General features: G+C 37.8%; 2 protein-coding genes across 2 annotated transcripts; both read right to left on the bottom strand.

Annotated features, from left to right (window-relative positions):
- Nucleotides 1–535: 535 nt before the first annotated feature.
- Nucleotides 536–16,445, bottom strand: LOC116292987 (pleckstrin homology domain-containing family A member 8). Its single transcript, XM_031700361.2, has 15 exons — nucleotides 16,245–16,445; nucleotides 13,973–14,089; nucleotides 12,868–13,038; nucleotides 12,625–12,737; nucleotides 11,950–12,043; nucleotides 11,094–11,110; nucleotides 9,916–9,968; nucleotides 9,227–9,303; nucleotides 7,458–7,686; nucleotides 6,184–6,269; nucleotides 5,307–5,365; nucleotides 4,547–4,677; nucleotides 3,982–4,052; nucleotides 2,870–2,931; nucleotides 536–1,562 (listed from the first exon to the last, which is right to left on the bottom strand). The coding sequence occupies exons 1-15, from the start codon at nucleotides 16,291–16,293 to the stop codon at nucleotides 1,374–1,376; spliced, it is 1,518 nt and encodes a 505-aa protein (XP_031556221.2). The 5' UTR covers nucleotides 16,294–16,445; the 3' UTR covers nucleotides 536–1,373.
- Nucleotides 16,446–17,665: 1,220 nt separating this feature from the next.
- LOC116292988 (uncharacterized) lies at nucleotides 17,666–20,552 on the bottom strand. Its single transcript, XM_089027487.1, has 3 exons — nucleotides 20,284–20,552; nucleotides 20,116–20,219; nucleotides 17,666–19,847 (listed from the first exon to the last, which is right to left on the bottom strand). Exons 1-3 carry the CDS (start codon nucleotides 20,527–20,529, stop codon nucleotides 19,433–19,435), a joined length of 765 nt encoding a protein of 254 aa, XP_088883613.1. The 5' UTR covers nucleotides 20,530–20,552; the 3' UTR covers nucleotides 17,666–19,432.
- Between the last annotated feature and the right edge of the window lie 2,251 nt (nucleotides 20,553–22,803).

The raw sequence follows: 22,803 nt of genomic DNA, 5'->3' as shown, positions 1-22,803 counted from the left end.
ACCAACAAAAAACAAAAACCAAAAACAAAAAAACAAACAAACAAAACAAAAACAAAAACAAAAAACAAACAAACAAACAAACAAAACAAAAACAAAAACAAAAACAAAAAAAAAACAACAAAAAAAAAACCCAAAACAATAAGTTTAGAGTCTTCTACTAACTATTATGCGTACTATTTTTTCACAGGTTAATGAAATCACTAGTTCAATTGCCATTTTTACCACTTTCCTTGACCATCAAAATCAAAGCCAGGTGTTTATATTCTTTAATTCCTATGATAATAGTTAGTCTATATATAAGTAATTGGGAGGGAATGTGAATTGTCAAAAAGAGGCGGCGCGAATACGAGTCACTAGTTGGTTTGCCCTTCACCATACACCTTTCTCATAAATGGCCGCCAAACGCGGTTGGGACTAGGGACAATTGAATGGAAGCGAGGTCAGAAAGGCCTCATTACTAAACAAAGTCTAAACTGCAACAACTAAAAAAATCACCAACAACTATACTTATATAAATATTAAAACTGTTGAAATATCAGTGATAAAAAATATTTATTTCCCATGTTCAAATGTTAGCTTTATTTTTGTTACATTCTAATTTATGAATATCTTACATAATTTAATCATAATCTATATCCGTTGTTGTCAAAGTTAACTACAAACGAGGTACCCATAGCATCATTTCATTTTATATACATGACGGGCCTATAAAAGTTCGACATCTGGGTACCACCCCACACCCTTGTCTCATGCATACGTATCCGTAGAATCAGTGTCATTTTATACGGGCACACAAAAGTTCGACATCTGGTGTACCCTTGTCTAATGCATACCCTTGTCTAATGCATACCCTTGTCTAATGCATACCCTTGTCTAATGCAGGTGTATCTGGTGTACCACACTAAACTATTGTCTCAAGCATACCCAATAGATAAGTAAGGTACCCAAATAATCACTATTATTCGATAAGGTGTTACAAAAATTCTACAACCTTGTCCTAATGCTTGCACAAGTACTTGAGTACAGTACCTCACTTAAAGGACTACAAGCGTTTGGAAACCCCGGGTACCACACACTGAACCAGGTCTGATGCTTGCCAAGGTACGTAAAGAAATCTCTTTCTACGTGCCAAACCGCACCATGCTTTCATGTTGGTCAGCCACTGATACATATAAAAGATACTTCCAGCGTTTGATGTCCATAGTTTCAATTATTAGGTACCATATTATCATTTTGTCTAACACGGCCATAAATTGACAAGCTCCCTTTTTTTCGTAATTTCTAAGCGCTTTCTTCTAAAATTTTCCCTCAGCCCATTCATTGGTTGTTTTTCGGCTTCGTTCCATTCCCTCAAAAAGATTTGATCCACAATTCTACACGGTATAGTCAGCATCCAGTTTGTTCGTCTGGTAAAACTTATTTAGAATGTCAATTAAATTACCAAGAGCAGTCACGGTGACTTTTATATGCCGCAACACTACCGCAGGGGGAGCACAGTGATGGTCTATCGTCCCGAGGGCTGTAAGGAAATCCTCGCGGTAAGGAACAGCTTTAACAGCCATCTATGAACAAGTGATAAAGTTCTTCAATGGTGATGAAAATAGTTAAAATCAGGGGAATGAGCGTAAGCGAAAAGGATGAGGATAAGGGGGAGGGTGTAGGGCGGCTTGAACTCAAGCCGTCACTCCAACATTTCAGTGTATTTCGAAATTGCAACGAATTTTCATCAAACTTTGAGTTGGTCTGCTAATTTCCAGAACATTTGGCAACAGCAAGCATCGTAATGACACTGACACGTATTAAGTCCACTCCGCGGTCTGTATGCAATGGTTACACATCATCAAGATGGAAATCTCGTATGTCGGGAATATGAGAGATGAGAGTGTGAGCCGTGTGGGGAATGTCAGGAATAGGTAGACTTTGAAAAGCAAGGAATATTTTTAAATATTTAAAAAGGCAGACGGGTTAGGACGAGATTTAAAAATTTTAAAGTTTTAAATTAGTAGAGCTTCTATTTAAGGGCATTTTGAAAAAGGTTTTGAGTCCACAGAGTTGAGTCGGCAAAGTGCGGTACGTTATCGAGGATCAAAAACAATGCCTTTATGGCATGCACCTTATATTATGATACCATGACTATCATATTATCAGTACCCATTCTACCATGGTCTACCATGCCATGGGGATTCAATAAAGGATTGCGAATTTGTGTGTGTGTGTCTTTGTTTCAGTGAGTGTTTGTTTTGGTTACCTTCATATTAGTCTCCCTCGCATCCGTTTTTAGTGTCGGCCGTTACGCAACGCTCGGAGGGAGCGTTGCGTGACGACCGACAATAAAAACGGATGCGAGGGAGACTACCTTCATATAAGATTCGACTTAACTAGGAAGACGAGAATCGGGTCCAAAAAAAACAACAATTATGTGGAATCAGGGAGGTGTGTATTCCAACCTCTATGCTGGAATAGTTTAACGTTAAAAATTTGATATCGAAGATCAAAAGCTTTAAGGTGCTAGGACTTCTAACACCTTGTTATGAGCGTGAACACCAGCCATGCATTTGAGTCCTACAAACCTTCTTAGGGTCTGTCATGTTCGTGGGGAGGTAGACGATGCGTGACAGAACCTAAGAAGGTCCGCGTAGGAGGCTTGCCATGCACTCGCGTTTATGATAAACGCAAGTGGATGGTCAATGGATACTCCAAGTGCGGATCCAGCCGGATGCAGCCATTCCCCTCCCCCCCCCCCCCCCCCCCTTACATCTGCCCCTGCGCTCACGCCGAATACAGTAGATCGTTATGGATTAAAAAGATTGTTTCCAAATACATTTTATGAACTGCAAGAACAATATACTCTTAAAAGATGATCACTTACTGCGAATACACCACGAACAATCCATCCATGATACTTCTTTAAAGTATTTTCGTAGGCGACACCTGAAAGATACCAATACTACGATTGCTATATGTTCAGTAAGAAGACCAATGGACTACTTAGACGACACAGCGGCTATCTTGCCAAGGGGCAAAACGAAACAAAGATGACGGAAAATATAGAGTCTTATGTGTTTCTTTCTTTTGTGCGTTTGTCTTTCTTTAATGTGTTTTTTTAAAGGTGATCGAGGCTGTCTTAATCCATCTCTTGTTGTATTCTCTTGTGGTAAGCTGTTAATATCAATCCACGTCATCACTGTAACAAAGCTTTATTTGCCCCTTGGACGCCCCATAATGCATTGCGATCAAAGATGGCCACCGTATCGTCGAAGCAATCTATTGTGAAGCATCCCACTTTTTTACTGTCAGGGCGTTCACACTAGCCTAAACTAGATCAGTCACTCACGACATCACCGATTTCTAGTTAGCATATTGAAGACCACTGCATTGATAAGATCTATAAAGGGCATTTTTCAGTTTATACTCTCGTCATTAGTTCTCGTCTTTTGTTTAGTGGTGTTCTTTTATTGCTCTTTTTCGATTGTTTGTTTGTATTTACTTGTTTTGTTGTTATTGTGTCTGTTGCTCAGAGCTGTTTTGCGGTTTTGTTTTGTTGAGCCAAAAGTGACAGGTTATTCCAAGCCGGAAAGGAATTATGGACGTACCACAAAATAAATAAAAAAAAAAAAAAAAAAAAAATAGAGGCCTTTAAACATTGAATCAATGTCAATCTGAGGTCCACGTTCTTGACGAGAATGAAGAAGCAGAAACACAAATAATTCCAGCTGTTCTTGCATCTCGTAATGACCTATCTCCTATCGCTTATCACTTATCGCCTATCGCGACAAGGCTAAAAAAGCGCTGAAAACACTCGCGCGTGCGCCATCTTGTTTTTGGGAACAGGCGGGAATTTTGACGCACGCGCGGCGGTTTTTTAGCCGTGTCGCCTATCGCCTATTTCGCCTTTGGGTTGCTCCGACAACTTTTTTTTGAAATAGGTATATAGGTATATAGGCAATAACCATTTTCAAAAACAGCAAACAAGGTGCATACTTGCAGCGACAGCCAAGTCTTGAGTTCCGTTTAAAACCTCTAAAAGAAAAATCTGCATAAATTCCAATGCCCTAAAAAAAAAAAAAAGAATAAAAGGATAAGTACGGCTTGAAAACTGCTTTACTATTATCAGATTGATGGACACGGCTTAAGAACGCGTGATTGGTTAACGCAAAATATTATTTGCGGGTGAGCAGTGTGGCTTTAACGGCTGGATTTGGAACAGGCGCACTCGTTTTTATACAGTGTCAGGATGGTATAGTAACTTTTGAAATGTTATAACTGCAGCAGTAGCAAAAAGAGAATGAAGCGAAGGAGAAAGGGGAAGGAGAAAGAAGAAGGAGAAAGGAAAAGGAGAAAAGAGGAGAAAAAAAGAGGAAGAAAAAAGAGGAGGAAAAAAGAGGAGGAGAAAGAAGGGGGAGGAGGAGGAGTTGGAGGAGGAGGAGGAAGAGGAGTTGGAGAAGGAGGAGGAGGAGAAAGAAGGGGGAGGAGGAGGAGGAGGAGGATTAAGAAGGGTGAGGAGGAGGAGTAGAATACGTTAATAGAATTTGTTAGTTGTACACACCTTTTCAACCAGAGCAGCGCATCAGTAGCCGCGTTTTTCACTGTACAAGTATTACTTTTTATTTCCTGGTAGATCATGTTCTGGAGAGTATGAAACGCCTTGGGGTCCATATCAAATTTGATCGATAATTTCTAAACATAAAATTAAAAGGAAAGATAAAATACCAGCAATGACTAATTTTCTGTAATTTGTACATAGAAATGAGGAAACAGGGAAGTAGAAAAAGCTTACAGTATGAATTTATTAGACTGAGTTGCTCGATGGTCTGCAGCGTTGCGAAGAAGAGCTAGAGGCCGGTATTTCTCGCCTCTCCCCATCTCTTCTTTGCCCAACCAGGCCCCGTCCACACGTATCCGGAAATTTTTGTATCTGCAATTTTTTTTTACGGATACGGGTTGCGTTCAAACGTGTCCTCAAATTTTTGTGACCGTATCCGCAAATTCTACGAAAACGGACACGTGTGGACGGTGAAAACGATTCGAATACGCTGCGTGTGGACGCAAACATTTTCGTATCCGCAAACTAATTTTTGCGGATACAAAAATTTCCGGATACGTGTGGACGGCGCCTAAATATACTACTTTGCTAATGCAAATTTGTCTCTCTTTCTGTTTTTTTCATAGTGCAAAATATCAGAAATTTGTTGAATTAGTTAATGAGAGATATTTTTGAAACTTTGGTAAATTTGGTAAACTGAAACGAGAATTTGCAATAGAAAGTAAAGTTTCAATTGCAGTAACTTTGGCATACAGTATCTTACTTTAATATTTCCACCAATGTCCATTTTGACTGGAGCAAAAGCTGTAGATCCAAGGATGTCTAAATAAAAACAGAGGTTTTCATCAATATTACCATCGTGTTTGTTTTGTAGGTTGGTTTGATAACTCTAAACTAAATGATTCTTCAACCAAAAATTTTGAACGATGGGCGCTAATGCCCGAAAGCCCAGAAACAAATTATTTTTAATTTAAATTATTTTTGGTTGACGAAACATTTATTCTACAATTATTGCTATCACCATCACCATCGCCACCATCCTCACCATCACCATCATCATCACCCTTATCATCATCATCATCACCATCACCATCATCCTGACCATCACCCTTATCATCATCATCACCATCATCATCATCACCATCATCATCATAATCACTGCCATCATTATCACTGTCATTACCCTTACAATAATCATCATTATAATGATCTATGCCATAACCATTGCCACCATCAGCATCAACTCTCAACATTCTCAACACTATCAGTGCAGTCATAATCCATCATGATGAAAACCATCACTGTCATCATCATCATAATCAACAACATCATCATCATCATTCATCATGGACATCATCAAACAATAGGACGTTTGCATGATGGCGTCATTGACCTCTACTACCAGACTCCCTTGCACGCTTTCTTTTGTTCAGTTAGTTAGCACCAATTATTGTCTTACTATTCTCATGATGGAATACAAATTTAAATAAGAAAGAAAATTCGCGAAGCATCCTGGTAGTGGGAGTCAAATGACGCCATCATGCAAACGTCCTATTAAATTCAGCTTTAAAGTTTTAGTACTGTAAGTTATAAGGTTTAAAAGGTGTTGAAAAGATATAATTTTTCCTTTTTTTTCCTACCAAAAAATGGAAGGATACTTGAGCAGGCAGCCAAAAATGACTTGGTTGGGATTCCCTTATCTGGTGTAAGCGAAACATCTTCGAATCTAAAACAAATGAAAATAATCCTGAATACAGACACTGTACCACGTTACGAATGGGAGCCAATAGAGAGTTTAAGATTCTCGTTTACGGCAAACGTGAAACGTCAGTTGACCACTAAAAAATTCTTTAAAATTAGTGAAAAGGAATCGCAAAAATCTCCAAATGGAAGATAAACAAAAGAACACTTGTCTTTGTCAAGAAGGTTTGCTAAAGGTAAAGTGAAATGTAGGGAAACGATGAAAACGTGGTCACGTTTGCGGTTTGCAGGAAGAAAAAACGGGAATCTTAATCTGCCTAATATTTGACTTGTCACTCCCTGACAAGTGTCCCATTTCCACCCCTATGCATAGCTGCATGTAAACCACACACTTGTGAGAGGCTGGAGAAAACAATGTTACCAAGTACTTTCACTGATTAGATTTACATGTACTGTACAATGATTTTCTAACCCCATCTTCTCCCTTATGCATGAAGGTCGGGACACATTAGGTAACAAGTCTCAGAGATGACTCGCTTCAATAATTCTATCCCATGTTTACTGTTCAAGAGAAAAGTTGCTTGCTTGGTGCACATGAAGTGATTTCAACACCAAGAAGCTTTTATTTTATACGAAGGCTCAGGTCAATTGTCAAATTTCATGAGCCGAACCTAACTGAAACAATGGATAGCAAGGCAGTCCTTTTTGATGTCATTAGGTTCGGCTCATGTGAAGTTCGACGTTTGACATGAGCCTAATTGTTCCTGGGAACTAGGAGCTCATTGGTTTATTTATGTTGTAACAGAGAGGGAGATAGGTTGCATGAATAGGTAAACATGATACTACAAATAATAATGCATTTACATAGCGCGTGTTCCATCTGGATATGTACACAGGCGCTTAACAAAATCAAAATTATGACTAAAAAGGAAAGATCGTATAAACATATCCTTAACTAGGCTTTAAATTCATTTATAATGTCAGTTTCTTATAGTAGGTGGCAATCGGTTCCAATTGGCGCAGCAACCATGGAAATTTCACTCATGTTTTTATTCCTTGCAACCTTACACAACATCGTCATCATTACATGTATATATATATATATATATATATATATATATATATATATAATCTGATATCACGTCGTGTGCCTGCAACTTGTTACCCAATGTGTTCTGGCCTTAAACAGACCTAACTAAAATAGACCACTCACCTGTGAGGGGCCGTGGAAAAGAATGTGGCTGGTTCTGGTTGTAAGCGTTTTTGAGTGCTGTCAGGAGCTGGAGAGCCATTCCTTGAGCTATCAGGATGATTGTGTACTTTATGTGCAGTTCCGTGAGCAGATTGCTGTGGTTGTATTGGTTCAGCCCTGGGTTGCCTTGGCAATAAGCTTTTGTCACTTTCTGTTGAATGTTCACTGGTGGCAGATAAACTTGGTTGTTCTGTGAATGATAAAGAACAACAACAAAAATGTATGTTTTAAACATGCAGATTGAAACAGCATTTATCTATTTATGCTCTTTTAGCTTGGATGTAATGTTTTCCCATTTTTGAACGAGGCCTAGTTTAGTCAGTGGTGATGCAAATGTAAATTAAAGTCAAAGAAAGATTCGACTTTGGCACTGTGTTTACAATAAAATCGATCTGCACAATGAATAGATCCGAAACTCATTTTCTATTTCATTTTGTTTTGCAGGTCCAGTTCTAATATAAAATTTAAACGATTCACGTTTTTAGAAAGCTTACAGTTACATGTATGGATTGCGTTGTGGCGTAGAAATTAGAACACTTTATATTGCCGTTGTTTGTTCGCGTCAGTGAATGCTAAGGCCCTGGCTAAACGAGAAAACATGTTTCCAGAAACATGTTTATCGCGCGCATGTTTCCTCGATGTTTCCCAGTTTAGCCACATGCGAAACATTGCTGCGTGCAACAAATTTTGCTTCCAAGACGGAAAAATGTTTTTGCCGTGCGGAAGAAACATTTCATGTTTCCAAGACGCATGGAAACATTGTTTCCCGATGTTTCCTGACAGTTTTGCCACCTTAGGAAACATTTAGGGAAACATGTTTCCTCGTTTAGCCAGGGCCTAACACTCTCGAGTGCGATCGAGATATATGAAAGCCATAGAAAACAAGATCTGATAAACATTATACACAAACTAAAAGCTTTAGAGTTTAAACTCTTTGCCTTTTGTTGCTTCAGACGAAAAGATTGTCCAAGTCTATCGAACAAACAGATCGAACCGGCTAAAAATTCGAACACGAAGATAGAACAAAACAGAACCTTTGTGGAACAGATTTTTGTGGAAGAGAAAACTTAGTCAGTTAACTATGACAGGATCTCACCGCGTATCGTACGCGAGTACACTGTGATCGCGAACAACGATAGAGAAAGGTGAGAAAATAGTTAATTAATCTATTAACTATGGTGCGAAGAAGTCGCTTGCAGATTGCGAGCATTTGGTGCAATCAGCTCGCGATCAAATGTACCATTCTCTACTTTCACATCCCCATAATACTTTGCGTCTTTGGGGGGTAACCAGAGGGTAAAAACCCACTTATTTTGCTGAAGGCTGATTAGACAATGTTGACAATACCTTGTTTGGTATCCAAAGATAAAATGAAGAAGTAAAAAACAGAAAAAAATGGAAGCTTGAAGACGTTTAAGGTAATTTTTAAACGTTTGTAAGACCAAAACTCTTGATGATCTGTACAAGCAAAAATAACTTGGAATAAACTGATAATTAGTATTGTACAGATAAAAGCAGGTATAGTATAAATTCAATTAAGAAACCTTTCAATTTGGCAGTTTTTTGATTGGTTACCCCCCTAAAGGCATTATGGGGATGTGAAAGTAGAGAATAGTTAACTATGAAGTACCCATCTTTCTGGAATGTACTGTGATGCTGAGTTCAGGAGGAATTAATCCCAAAACCCTGGAGATAAACCAAAAATATACAAGTAGCCTAATAGGACTCACCACTCATTGTTGAACCAAATGATGAACTAGAAATACTTGAAGTTGGAGAAGTTGGAGATAAAGGTGGAGATGTTGTTCTACAAGATCATATTTATTTAATCAATACTGATAGCTTTAAGATCAATATTTTGACTAAAAATAAACAAGAAAGGCTTAGAATAATTCATCTTGGTACAATGTTTATCCATTATGGGGAAAATGCAAGTCCACAGTGAAGGGGCAGATGGCCCGGGTGGGGGAGGGGCGAGGGGGGCTCTCTTGAAAAGTGAGTAGGGGGGCTTGACGGACGGTTTTGAAAATGACCATAAAAGGTACGCATAAATTAACTGAGATGCTGATTTTAGACCCTAAAAGTTATGACCACATTTAAAATGACAACGTTTCCAACCATTATATTCTTGTATGACGTTTGATATTTTTCAAAACGAACAAATCTGACCCTAAAAGGTACGGAGTCAGCCGGAGACCCTGAAACCATTGTTTCATAGCAAGTCAAGCAAATTCAGGATAGGTCTATTGTTGTCAAGGTAGCACATTAAATAGACAGCCTTTTGTTGCTTTGGATTAAGGCCACCGGTTTCATTGTCGTTCATGTCCTATGATTCGTATGGATAGATTTGGAATTTTTTGCCAATTACTGAGGAAAGTTGTGAACATTTTCTGAAAAAAGCCTCTAATATGGATCTTACCTGTGAGACTCATGCAGCAAATGTTTTCTAAAATTGGAGTGTTTTGATTTACTCTGTGAGTTAGGAAAGTAAAATGGCTGATTAGAAAAAAGACAAGAAGAAGAAAAACATCTTGACATTGAATCTTAGCCAACTCCCGGGGGGGGGGGGGGGACTCCCCTATATTTGCTATACGGGTATGTGCCGCGAAACAGGGTATGGTTTTCAGCGATTCTACTCTGAAACAGGGTATATTAAATCACGCTCGCTCTGGGACAAGGTAAAGAAATCATGCTCTCTCCTCTCTGGAACAGGGTATCCATTTTTGCAATACCGGAACACGTTATAATTGTCAGCAACCTTGCTCTGGAACAGGGTATGAATTTCAGCAATTTTACTTTGGAACAGGGTCAGGGTTCAGTGGGCTCAGCAGCACATCCCTACGCTAAACAGGCAAGAGTACCCCCCCGGGAGCCAACTGCACAGCAGTCTGTAAGATCTTGTAAAATTCATGAACAATTAATTAGGGTCTAAGCCAAGTTTTGATAAAGCACTAGTGGTTGTATCTAATTAGCATATGAATTCAAAATGTCCCAAAAGGATTTATAAATTGTCCTATTTCACTATGACGTCAATGCTTGTTCACGTATGTTTATGTATGTGGGGGATAGAATCGCCCATAGAAACAGAATAGAATACAGATAGAAACAGTTTAATCTAAAATGGCCTGGTTTTCAGATGTAATATGTGTTAATATGTACTAAAAATTGGATTGATACGGTTTTCAGAGCAATTTTCAGTGAATTTGCATTGATTTGACCCCATCTGACGACCATGATCCTTTGCGTTTAAACAATAGATTGTTGAAGATTGTTTTGAGGTGACGTCATAGTGAAATAGGGCAATTACTGTACTCATGAATTTCACAAGTTGTTTACAACATTGGTCTCCATGTTGCATCGGCCATACAAAGCACATCTGAAAAATACCAATCCAGAGACTCACCTTCTGTATGGTGATGGCTAATCTTAGGATTCTCAAGGACTTTTTTGACTTCAGTAAATATGATGCATCGTGGTCTAGGTTTGGCTCCGGCTCGTGATTATATAGCTGATCCAACAGGGCCGCTCATGTTGTAAACATTACATTTTTTTCTTAATTTTTGAATATTCATTAAGTTCTTTAAAATGTTCACTTACTTTATCTGGTGTCCCACCTGTGACCAGACAAACCAAAATAATCAATTAATATTATTTAATAATATTTTCATCTATCTCATTTTTAGTAGAAACCTTGCAATAGGTGGAGTGTTCTAGGGGTGAATCTTGATTTTGTTGAATGCGTAGTTCCAGAAATTATCCACACCCCCTCCCTTAAAGAGGACCTTATTTAAAGACCCCCCCTACCCATAGGAAATTTAAAATTCCTCGGGGGGGGGGGGGGGGGGGGGATGGATAACTACAAAGAATTCCCTCCTAGTGGAGTTCTTAATTTTCTTTTTTAGTAAAAGATTGGACCAGAGTAGCAGAGGCCTTTCCTTAGATTCTGAACATGATGCATTGTGGTATAGCCTAGGTACACATGTAAATATCTTTTATTCATCATGCCTTACATCTGGTATTGTTTTCACAAAAGCTAGACCACAATGCATCATATTTACTGAACTCAGAAAAGTCCTAGGGAATCCTAAGATCAGCCATCACCATGTAAAAGCCGAGTCTCTGGATTTCCTTTCCAGATGTGCTTTGACAACATACTTGTTACTGTCGTTCTACTCTAACCATGAACACTCGAGTTTGTCAATAAGATTACAAATCGAAAACAGTAGAAAATTTTCAAGCTTCATACATGTATATTGATCAAAGTCTATAAAAGCTATTCAAGGAGATGAATAGATGAAAGAGAAAGAAAAAATAAAAGTATATTTAAAAACAAATAAATAATAAAATAAAACAAACTCGATCGTTCATGGTTAGATTAGAATGACAGTAATGGGGTTGGGGTTCTTTAATTAGGCAACAATTAATGCATGAGAATAATTGTTGATCGACTAACCAAAGTTGGCATCTGCTAGCTCCATGCAGTCACACAGATTCTTGAGGAACTCATCACAAGTCGCTGACAGCATAGTTGCTGCTTCACTGAATTCCTAGAGACCATTAAGAATACAAAGTAAAATTAAATAGTTAACCATCATGTCATGTGAATAGACATTGTCATAATTAATACTGTATCTAAAGACAAAACTCTCAAATTAAAGAATTATAAAATGTGTGATTGCTTGTATACACATAAAATAAAAATAGAATAGCTGTACATGAACGCAGCCCGTAAAGTCCTCCACTGGGTATGAATGTAAAGCGCATTGAGATATTTGAAATGCGCTATAGAAATACCCCATTATTATTATATTTACGATTGTATTTCGGGGGAAACTCAATAAAGTCTTCATTATTATTATTATTATTATTATTATTATTATTATTATGTATTTTGGACAGGAATGATGTGATCAAATGTGTGCACATGTGTTGTGTGCTCTCATAAAGCAGTGCTTCCAACCAATCAGAACAGTTATTTTATAAGAAGAAACATTTCACTTCAGGTAAAAATCAATACTGAAGTTTAGTATTTTATCAGAGGTTAAATGCACTTTAAATAACAATCATCATATTACACTGTAGTCCTTTCTCAGAGTAATGAATGAATGCATGTAACAAATTTGAATACCTGACTTTGATTCTTTTCTATACACAAGAGTTTTATGGTATTAACTTGTTGTAACAGTAGGCTTCTGTACATGCCAAGCTCTTGCATACTATCTTTCAACTGATTCATTTGTGCTGAAAGTCAGTCACAAAGAGATTATGTCAGTACTTTTTGACAAGCCCATTTCTGTAATGAACAAGTGCGACAGAAAAAGGGAAAGAAAAAAGGATTAAGAGAAAGAGAGAGAGAGTGAGAGATGCTTACACACGTCTGAATCCCCTTTTTGATCACTTGGCTGAGGCCTAGCCAAGCAAGCCTTTGATGTTCCCAAAGCAACCAACCACTGTTGTCTCTCAGCTGATGTAGCTGCTCGTAAGTAGATGTACTGATCAGGAGGAATCTTCAGGTCAATTCTAACATTATCTGTGGGATGTACTAAACGAGAAAAAACAAATAATATAAGCAATAACTAAATCTTAATTCAATGGTACATATGTACAGTACATCCCAGAAACTTGCGAACATTTGAAATCTTTGCGTTTTGTTAAACGTTGCTGCAGCCGATTTTTGTCCAAATTTTGTCGGTTTGTCCGAATCGACAAAAAAAACAGCTCGAACCAGCTAAAAATTTGAACTCGAAAATAGAACCAAACAGAATCCTTGTGGAACAGATTTTTGTGGAAGAGAAAACTTTAGTCAGCATTTGCTCGCATTTTGCTCATGAACAACAATAAAGAAAGGTGCAAAAAAATTTCGAGCAGATCATGAGCACTAGGTGCAAAAATCATGATAAATGTTCACATGTTTCTGGGCTGTACTGTATAGCCAAATCCACTACCTGTAAGTACAGTACATATGTTCTGTGTTTACCTTATTGCCATGCTTTCAGCCATATTGGCCATCCTCAGGGTTACAACATATATAATGGCTTATAACTGCCAATATCAGTGAAAGCTTGGCAACTGCTGGACATGGTTCTACAGACAGGAGCACCCTTGGGATACTAGTGGTCCATAAGGGGGGAAATTGATAATGATCAAAGTAAACATAATATGAAGTGAATACAGCTTTTCCATATATCAGGTTTTTGTGTCTGTCCTCTTATTGATGATAAATTGTGTCATCATATTGTCAAAGTAGTGTCACATACTACTTTGACAATGTGATGGTGAAATTTATTGTCAATAAGAGGACAGACATAAAAATCTGATGTCAAATTTGTTTTTTAAGATAACAAAAATGAAAAAAAAAACGGAAAGAGCACGCACTCGTTAACGTGAGCTTTATCTGTCTGTCCTCTTATCGATGATAAGAAATAACCAATCAGCGTGCGAGAAATTTCTAAGTTATTGTAAAAAATTGTATTGACCTGATATTTCACAGCACCCCATTTTGATGGATCCTTTACTACCACGCCCAACTTCCTCTTGGGACTTATAATAAGCAAGAACACCAACCTCAAGAATGAAGAATCGTGGCTGCCAGCCTAAAAAAATTTATGGGAAGGTTATTTCTTTATTAAATAAAGAAATTATGCCTTAAAAATAAAAAGCCAAATGCCAAAGTAAAATACTTTATATTTCTTAAAGTGCTACTATGACGAAAATCGCTCAAACTTGAATTTAGCTGATACTTCCTAAGAATACTCTTTAAAGGTCCAATAATCACTGTATAAAGTGGTTTCTAGATATTCAGGACGAAAGTATGACATTTTTACGATTATTTTTTGGAGTCTGTGAGGTCATACACTCAACATCGAACATCGCTCCATACATTTCTTTGTAGTTTATGATCAAAATATCAGTAGTAAAGGGAGAAAGAAATACCCAAACACCCCAAAATATAAATTATACTAAGTCACAAGTAATGTGAAATAAGCACATTAGCCACCATTTGGGCTTCATAGGAATAAAATAAATTAAGGATTTATATACAAAGAAATATATGTAGCAATGTTTGATGTTGAGTGTATGACGTCACAGACTCCAAAAAATAATCGTAAAAATATCATACTTTCGTCCTGAATATCGAGAAAACACTTCATACAGTGATTATTGGACCTTTAAAGAGTATTCTTAGGAAGTTTCAGCTGAATCCAAGTTTGAGCGATTTTCGTCAGAGTAGCACTTTAAATTATTACATAGAGCGGATGCAATTAAACCGTGAAATAAAAACAAACTAAATACTGACAAAAAGTATCTATTTAGTGACTAATAGACACTATTACTCAACCAGAACATTTATTAAACAAAAGATACAAATGGTCTCTTATGTATTTGTCTCTGTATGATGAATGTTCTGGTTGAGTGATAGCAACTATTAGTCACTAAATAGATACTATTAGTTAGTATTTAGGTTGATTTTATTTCACGGTTTAATTGCATCTGCTCTAGTCATGAACCTACATCCTCTAATTGGCCAAAAATTATGGAGCTGTAAAGTGTTTTGCTGTGCCTTCTCGCACTTCTTAGTGCTTTCAGGGCTTACTAAATCAGTGCTTTATTATATTATTGAACTAAGCATGGAAAAAGATATTTTCATCATTTCATTATATTATATTCATTATATCATTTCATTATATATATTTTCATCATTTCATCAAAATGTTCATTCGTGAAAGGATATTTTGAACAAAACCGCACACCAAACAAATTAAACTTAAAATGGTGGCTCCGATTGTTAAAATAATTCAAGCTTTGCACGAACTGTGAAGAACTAAATAAAGTTTTAATCCAAGCCCAGAATTCAAGTTGGCAACATTTGTTTCATTAATGCAAGCCGGGGGGGTACTCTTGCCTGTTTAGGTTTAGGGTAGGGATGTGCAGCTGAGACCTCTGAACCCTGACCCTGTTCCAGAGTAAAAATTGCTGAAATTCATACCCTGTTCCAGAGAAAGATCACTGAAAATCATACCCTTTTCCGGTAGTGCGAAAATAGATACCATGTTCCAGAGAGGAGAGAGCGTGATTTCATACATTGTATACCCAGTTCCAGAGCGAGCGCGATTTTATGTACCGTTCCAAAGTAGAATCGCTGAAAACCATACCCTGTTTGGCGGCACGTACCCGTATAGCAAATATAGGGGAGTACCCCCTCCCCCCTGGGAATGCAAACTTCAAAGCAGTATGGAAATCAAACTTCCGATAATAAATTGAATCTTTGAACCTTAATAGGAACGCATGAGCTGGTTTGACTTTAACATAATAAATATAAACTAAACAACAAACACTGGACCGACAGTACAGCTGTATAAAAAAAAACTAAAACTAGTTTAATATTAAAACTATTATGTATCACTGTGACCGCTTCTTAGATCAAATATATTAAGCTTTAAACACTTCTGACATGTAGTAAATCTATAAACCAAATGATTTTGAGTACTGAAATACTTTCTCTAGGCGTAGTTTAAGCTTATAGAGTGCTCTATACGTCATTATTTTCTCAGAAAAAAGTTTATTAAATGCATAAGTTAACTTGCTTACTGTCTACATTTCAAGTTAAATCCTCCAAAAAAAATTACGCATTATTTTATTACGTACCAATTTAACAGACACTCAGCACAAAAAGAGATAATATCCTCGAGAAATAAAGTCCAAATCTCTTTTTTTTAATCAAATATGAACGGATTTTTCGTTTCTTACCACTCAAGTAGTTGGTCCACTTCCACAGTGTTCCTTCCATAAGAGTCATGACTGACACCTTTCCAGATAATATGTTGTAGACTCTGTATAGTAGGATTACTGTATCTATTTAGCTTGTTTATTGTCAGGAAGAACAATTGTTTAAATTGAACAAAGAAGTATTTAGTTTTTCCGCCATTTGACCTCTTGGTGCAAACAAGACTTCCTTTACGCCTGCGCGTACGGCGATTGGTTGGGAGTCCTGTGGAATTACACAGGGAGCCCGAGAATAGACCTCTTTACCTACCGATGAAATAGTGGTCTAAACCCGTAAAACAAAGTGTAAATAGAGTGTAATAGTCGGAAAACACAATAGAAAACAAAAGAATAGGAGTGTAATAGTGTTTAATGGGTTATTAATGGTTTATGAAAACCACTCTCATTTTGATACATGAAGATATAGAAATATAGATAAGTTATAGTGCTTGGGAACAAGGTTATTCCGGGCGAAAGCCCTTGGAATTAAATTCGGAAAAATTAATTTCTGACCTCGCTGGGAATCAAACCCACGACCTTCGGAATTGTACTACCGATGCTTTACCAGCTGAGCTAGAGGTCAGACTGAGAGCAGGCCGGGGTGAAATAGATGTTAGGTAGCGGTAATTATGATGCAAAGATGAGAATATGTGGACCGCATAGCACTTATGAAATACATGAAGATATGAAATATAGATAAGTTACAGTGCTTGGGAACGAGGTTATTTATCTATATTTCTATATCTTCATGTATTTCATAAGTGCTATGCGGTCCACATATTCTCATCTTATTTTGATAGAAACTTTGAATAAATTTGGCTATAATTTGGGTAGGCTTTGAGAACTGTAACCTGCCGGGGGGGGGTACTCCGTCAGAATTTGGGTAGGGGTGTTCCACTGGGATTCTGAAAGGGGTACCCTGTTTATGACAAAAAAAATCAAATTTGTAGACCCTGTTTATGACAAAAGATATAATTAATTGCACTGAGTTCCTGTTTCAATTATCATGTCATCTCGCTTATCATTTTTTTACAACCATGATAACCAGTTTTGGTCAATACAAAAGTAGAAACCCTGAATATGACAAGAAAATCCGGAAGAACTTGGACCTTGAGTGAAATTGCATACCCTGTTTTTGACAAGAAGCTCGAGAAACCATACCCTCTTCAGTGGATCATCCCTGTATAGTCCATATATGGGAGTACCCCCCGCCGGGCTAACATGTTAGAGTGAAGGCATTTAACCCATGAAATAAAAAATACTAGTCAATGTGTAATAGTCAAATAGACACAAAAGAAAACAATGGAATTAGGGTCTACTAAAGTGTATTAATCAAATATCTATTTCATGGGTTTAATGAATTCACTCTAACAATGCTCTTGAGTTATCTGATCTTATTAGATTCATTCAGATTGGGCATAATTTTCTTCCATTTCAGATCTCATACTTATACTTTCATTTTTTCTTTGATAATAAGTAATGCTTGGTTTCAACACAGGTAGCCCAAGCTTGGTTTCTGTGGTCTCATGTTATAAGGAAATGTATGGTGATTCATTAAAAATTTCAATAAAATCATTGAAACGTGAATTAAAGCCTCAAAATTTTACCCGATCATTGAGAAATAGCACTTCTTTTGCTCTGTGTGGTTATTTCTTGAATTTAGCCCGTTTTAAGGATTTTTTTCCCCACCAGTAAGAAATATTATATTAAGAAGTGCTATTTCTCAATAGAGTTTGTAAAAAATTTAATGTCGCAAGGCAATAGCTACCATTAGGGATTCAAGTGGTCAAATTGACATATCAAGACACTGGAAGCTACAAATGTTAAGTACTCCAAAAAGTGAAACTTAGTTCTAGACTTTCATTTGGGTTTTTGTGACCGAAACAAATTATCTCAGATAATATGAGATGTACAGTTGGTCACTGTTTTGGGTTCTGTCCATCCACTTTACAATATTGTCTAACATGGCTAAAAATAATGGGTGGTCATATTGCCAGTCATAATGTCCGTCCAAATTCTCTCCTTGGTCATATCTTGTTTTTTGCTCAACGTAACTGGTCAAAAACATGACCGACAAGGCAAAGATTTGACTGGACAAGTTCCAATTCTGGCTGGACATCGTCCAATTAATGGCCATTATTTTTAGCTCTGTTCTAAGTTATTTAGTTGTTGATTAACAAAAAAATGTTTCACACTGTAATACCTTGAAGGAAATTTCATAAGTGCAGAAAGATGTAAACAGCTATTACTATGTTTCTGTGCAATTTTTGTTAGCGGGGATTGACTCTACCTGTACCTTAATGATTTACCTTATTCTAATAGCTTGCTAGTCTCCCATGCAGCCGGGAGTGAGTGTTGCATGACAACACTAATAGCAGCTGCTGAGGAGACTAATCAAATGTGTCCCGGTTTAGGGTCTGCATTTGGGTGTAAGGTTTCTCTGCAAGGTCTTATGGTCATTCTTGCTATGAGCTTGTGTGACAATAACAACCGACATGTCATGACACACTTGCAAAAATCTGTACTAGAACTATTTATCAATCAGAATCGTTTTGACATGCATGGGAGTCCTATGTGTGTACAGCCTTACAACCTCACAGCCTTACACCCTTACAACCTTACAGCCTTAAGGTTGTAAGGTTGTGAGGTTGTAAGGTTGTAAGGTTGTAAGGTTGTAAGGTTGTAAGGTTGTAAGGTTGTAAGGTTGTAAGGTTGTAAGGTTGTAAGGTTGTAAGGTTGTAAGGTTGTAAGGCTGTAAGGCTGTAAGGCTGTAAGGCTGTAAGGTTGTAAGGGTGTAAGGCTGTAAGGCTGTAAGGTTGTAGGGCTGTAAGGCTGTAAGGCTGTAAGGTTGTAAGGCTGTAAGGCTGTAAGGGTGTAAGGGTGTAAGGGTGTAAGGTTGTAAGGTTGTAAGGTTGTAAGGCTGTAAGGTTGCAAGGGTGTAAGGTTGTAAGGCTCTAAGGCTGTAAGGTTGCAAGGGCGCAAGGTTGTAAACCTTGTTTATGACAAGAAGTTGCGACACCTTTGGTAATGCGTACTTTCCTACGTGGAACTGGCAGTTGGATTCAGCCAGAAGGTTGCCATAACAACAGAGTGTAAGATCTTACACCTAAACCTTACAGCAGAAAGTGGGCCTAAATCATGACTGGTATAAGACTAATAGCTGCAAGTACTTCTTAAAGTTCATCATGTTTTTTCTGTTCACTCCACCAGTCTAACAACTTATTGACTCCATCCCAATCAACCACCTTCCACCAATCCTCGATATAATTAGCACGCTTGTTTTGATGCTTTAGGTAATAAGCATGCTCCCAGATATCAATGACAAGTACTGGTTTAAGGTTATATGCAATAGGAGACTCCTGGTTGGCCATGTTCAGGAGAGTCAAGAATCCTGTTGTTCCATCCTGGCATAACCATGTGTAACCAGACCCAAAGAGTGTAATGGCTTCTCCATCAAACCATTTCTTCATCTGAGTAAAGTTTCCATATGTTTGATCAATCAGCCTTGCAATTTTTCCTGTGGGTTGTCTTGGTTCTTTAGATGGATTTGGTGACATGATAGCCCAGTACAATGCATGATTTACATATCTTTGAGAATTAGAAAAAAGAATTATAGTTAGGAAGTAATACAAGCCAAGCCATGTGGCCCGGGGGCGGGGGGGGGAGGGGGGTGGGGGGCATGTGGGCCAGAAACAAAATAAACCCTGTTTATTTCAGTCTCAATGTCTAAATGGACTAAATGATCTGAGTAAAATTTCTGGCATTTGAGAGGTGTCAGACATTCACAAACTGCACAACAACTCTTCAGGACGCAATTAAAAAAAACCCGCCAAACTCTAATGACATTAGTTCTCACCCTCCTCCATTGTTTTTGATAGCCAGACGCCATTCTTCTGGTACTTCGTCAATGCTCTTTAGAATAGTAAGAATCGACTTTGAAGCAAGATCAGATTTCTTTCCCTGGAAAACATATGTAAAGTTAGGATACATGTATATATTTTCCACTTTGAAACTATGTTTTTACCGATGCTCGCCAAGCCTTGAGTGCAGTATTCATCTTTTTAGTGTAGCCAGCGTGGTGGCCGAGGTGATGGACACGTAAAGTTGCTTGGTCTACAAACGGTTCAAGGCCATCGTAAGCATATGAAAGAGCTGGAAGGCTATACTCTTCCTTGAAACGTGCGATATCTTCGTAGGGAGCGTGATCCGCACAGTCGACCGCAAAAAACGTGGAACATATCAACAAAAAAGTTGTCCAAATGGCGTCCATTTTGATTTTCCGTTACATTTCATCGCGGGCGCAAGTCGAAGATAAATTTGAGAGCGAAGCCTGGCACTAGCTACAAATGGTTTACGTTATTTTTTGGTTTGACTGACAAAGAACATTAGAGTAGTACAAACATTAAATGGGTGCAATACTTTGCACTATTTAGAACTAAACAGCACTAATTACATAATTATATCTTATTAACAGAGCGGGAGGTCTGTACGGGATAATCTTGACGAGGTCGGAATGTACAGACCGAGCGCAGCGAGGTCTGTACCCGACCGAGGTCAAGATTATCCCGTACAGACCGACCAACTCGATTGATAAGAGTTTTATCATATGACCACTTTTCATTGAAAAGGACAAAATGTTTTCGCCGTAAGATTGATATGCGATCGGACCGGTTAATAGCGGAGAATCTAAACCAGTCCGCGATGCGATCTATCCAATCAAATTGCTCGATTTGCTAGTGTCCAGGCTCTACGATTCACGGTCATGTAATAATAGAAAGCAATAGAATTAGCATAATTTCACAGTATTTAGTACTATTTATTATATAGATATCAATGAAATACCAGGTTTTCTCTAGTGTCGAAAACTTGATATCTTTCACCAGTAGAAGATACCATATCTTTCACATGTGAAGATATCGCTGTTGATAATAAAGAATAAAGAAATAAAAAATTTTCGAGCTTTTGTTTTATTTAAGTTTCATCGATATCTATATAATAAGCAGAACATTACATGGCCGCTTGGAGATACGAATTTTATCTTCTCGTGTTCAATTCAGATATCTCACTCGTTCGCTGTGCTCACTCGTGAGATATCAATTGAACACTCGAAGATAAAAGTCGTATCTCCGCGCGCCCATGTAATATCCTCTATTTATTATATAATTACCAATGAAATATCTATTTTTCTCTATTTCGAAAAATTGACATCTTCACACGTGAAAATAACATGTTATTTTCACGTGTGAAGATAACACCATTGCGATGACTATTCAAAAATACACGGAAATAATTGCCTGAAAAAGCCAAAACATACTCCATTGGTAATTATATAATAAACAGAATATTACATGGGCACTTGGAGATACGAAATTTATCTTCTCGCGTTGAAAATCTCTCACTCGTTCGCTGCGCTCACTTGTGAGAGATCTTTTCAACACTCGAAGATAAATTTCGTATCTCCGCGCGCCTATGTAATATCCTCTATTTATGTTGCACGCCTTTAGTGTTTGTACTCTACCAATTTCAGTACATTATTAAAATGACAGGGCGTTTGCTAATGCAGCGCCTAAGGTATGGAACAGGCTACCCTTAGATATCAGAAATACTAAATTATATATTTTAATCTAAACGTTTGCTAAAAACTCACCTCTTTGAAGTAGCTTTCACTTAGTTATACAAGGGCGGATCCAGGGTTTTTTTGAAGGGGGGGTCTCAGGGGTAAATTTTGTGGGAAAAGGAATCACAGTCGCATTTTTACCACAGGAAGCCCATTTGACCTCAGGAATGACAGGGGGGTCGCGACCCCCCCGACCCTCCCCCTGGATTCGCCCTTGTTATATCATCTAGACGTCATATTATTCCAGCCTATAATTATAGTTTTATATTTATTAATTTCTATTTTATATTTATTTCACATATATATCTAACCTGTTTTATGAAAAGGTAACCCCCCACCCCCCTAACATGAGCTTGGTTAGGTGGTCAGGATTTCACACTAGAATGCTTTCCAAGTGAAAGGTCAATTCCTGTTTTGGCGCCTTGTGCACACCCCTAGCTCCGCCCTACCTTCCCTCCCCCCCACCCCCCCCACCCTCCACCCTTGGTGCCAAAATGTCAGCCATCTATATAGCACTAATGGGTCTCTCATCTTAATGATCTTGTCACTTTTTCAGGTGCGCATGCACTGACTGAGTGTTGGGCCTGGGAAAACAAAAACAAAAATCAAAAACAAAACAAAGCCTTAAGCCAAGCTTGGCGCTGAGAGTGGAACGCTTTGCAGAGGCAGTGGGGAAGTGTTGACGTCAGAACTAGGCTTGGCTGATCTGATTCTATGCCTTTGAAGAGTACAATATTTCGTCAATCAAATGGCATAGCATGCAAATGCTTGGAGACCAACAACCAAACAAGAATACTTAAAAAGCTGCAACCCACATAAAGGAACCAATTATTGTTTTGGCCAGCCATGCATGGCCCAATTGGCTTATTCATGCAAATTTACTGATAGAAAATCATCTATTCTGGGTAAAAAATGAAGAAATCAAAC

Source organism: Actinia tenebrosa, unplaced genomic scaffold (assembly GCF_029948245.1).
Source record: "Actinia tenebrosa isolate PJP-AT-01 unplaced genomic scaffold, QUT_ActTen_1.0 PGA_scaffold11__36_contigs__length_13525064, whole genome shotgun sequence".
In the NCBI taxonomy this organism is placed as follows: domain Eukaryota; kingdom Metazoa; phylum Cnidaria; class Anthozoa; order Actiniaria; family Actiniidae; genus Actinia; species Actinia tenebrosa.
The sequence above is the reverse complement of the archived record's forward strand: the minus strand, read 5'-3'. Positions and strand labels throughout refer to the sequence as shown.

What these genes read in the sequence shown, in the direction of transcription:
- LOC116292987 (XM_031700361.2), bottom strand. Translation starts at nt 16,293, where the DNA reads ATGACTCTTATGGAAGGAACACTGTGGAAGTGGACCAACTACTTGAGT. An exon ending in GTGGACCAACTACTTGAGTG is followed by an intron (nt 14,090 to 16,244) that starts GTAAGAAACGAA and finishes AAATTTTTTTAG; the next exon opens with GCTGGCAGCCACGATTCTTC. An exon ending in GCGCTGCTCTGGTTGAAAAG is followed by an intron (nt 4,053 to 4,546) that starts GTGTGTACAACT and finishes TTTTTTTTTTAG; the next exon opens with GGCATTGGAATTTATGCAGA.
- LOC116292988 (XM_089027487.1), bottom strand. Translation starts at nt 20,529, where the DNA reads ATGGACGCCATTTGGACAACTTTTTTGTTGATATGTTCCACGTTTTTT. An exon ending in TCAAGGCTTGGCGAGCATCG is followed by an intron (nt 20,220 to 20,283) that starts GTAAAAACATAG and finishes TATGTTTTCCAG; the next exon opens with GGAAAGAAATCTGATCTTGC. An exon ending in ATCAAAAACAATGGAGGAGG is followed by an intron (nt 19,848 to 20,115) that starts GTGAGAACTAAT and finishes TAATTCTCAAAG; the next exon opens with ATATGTAAATCATGCATTGT.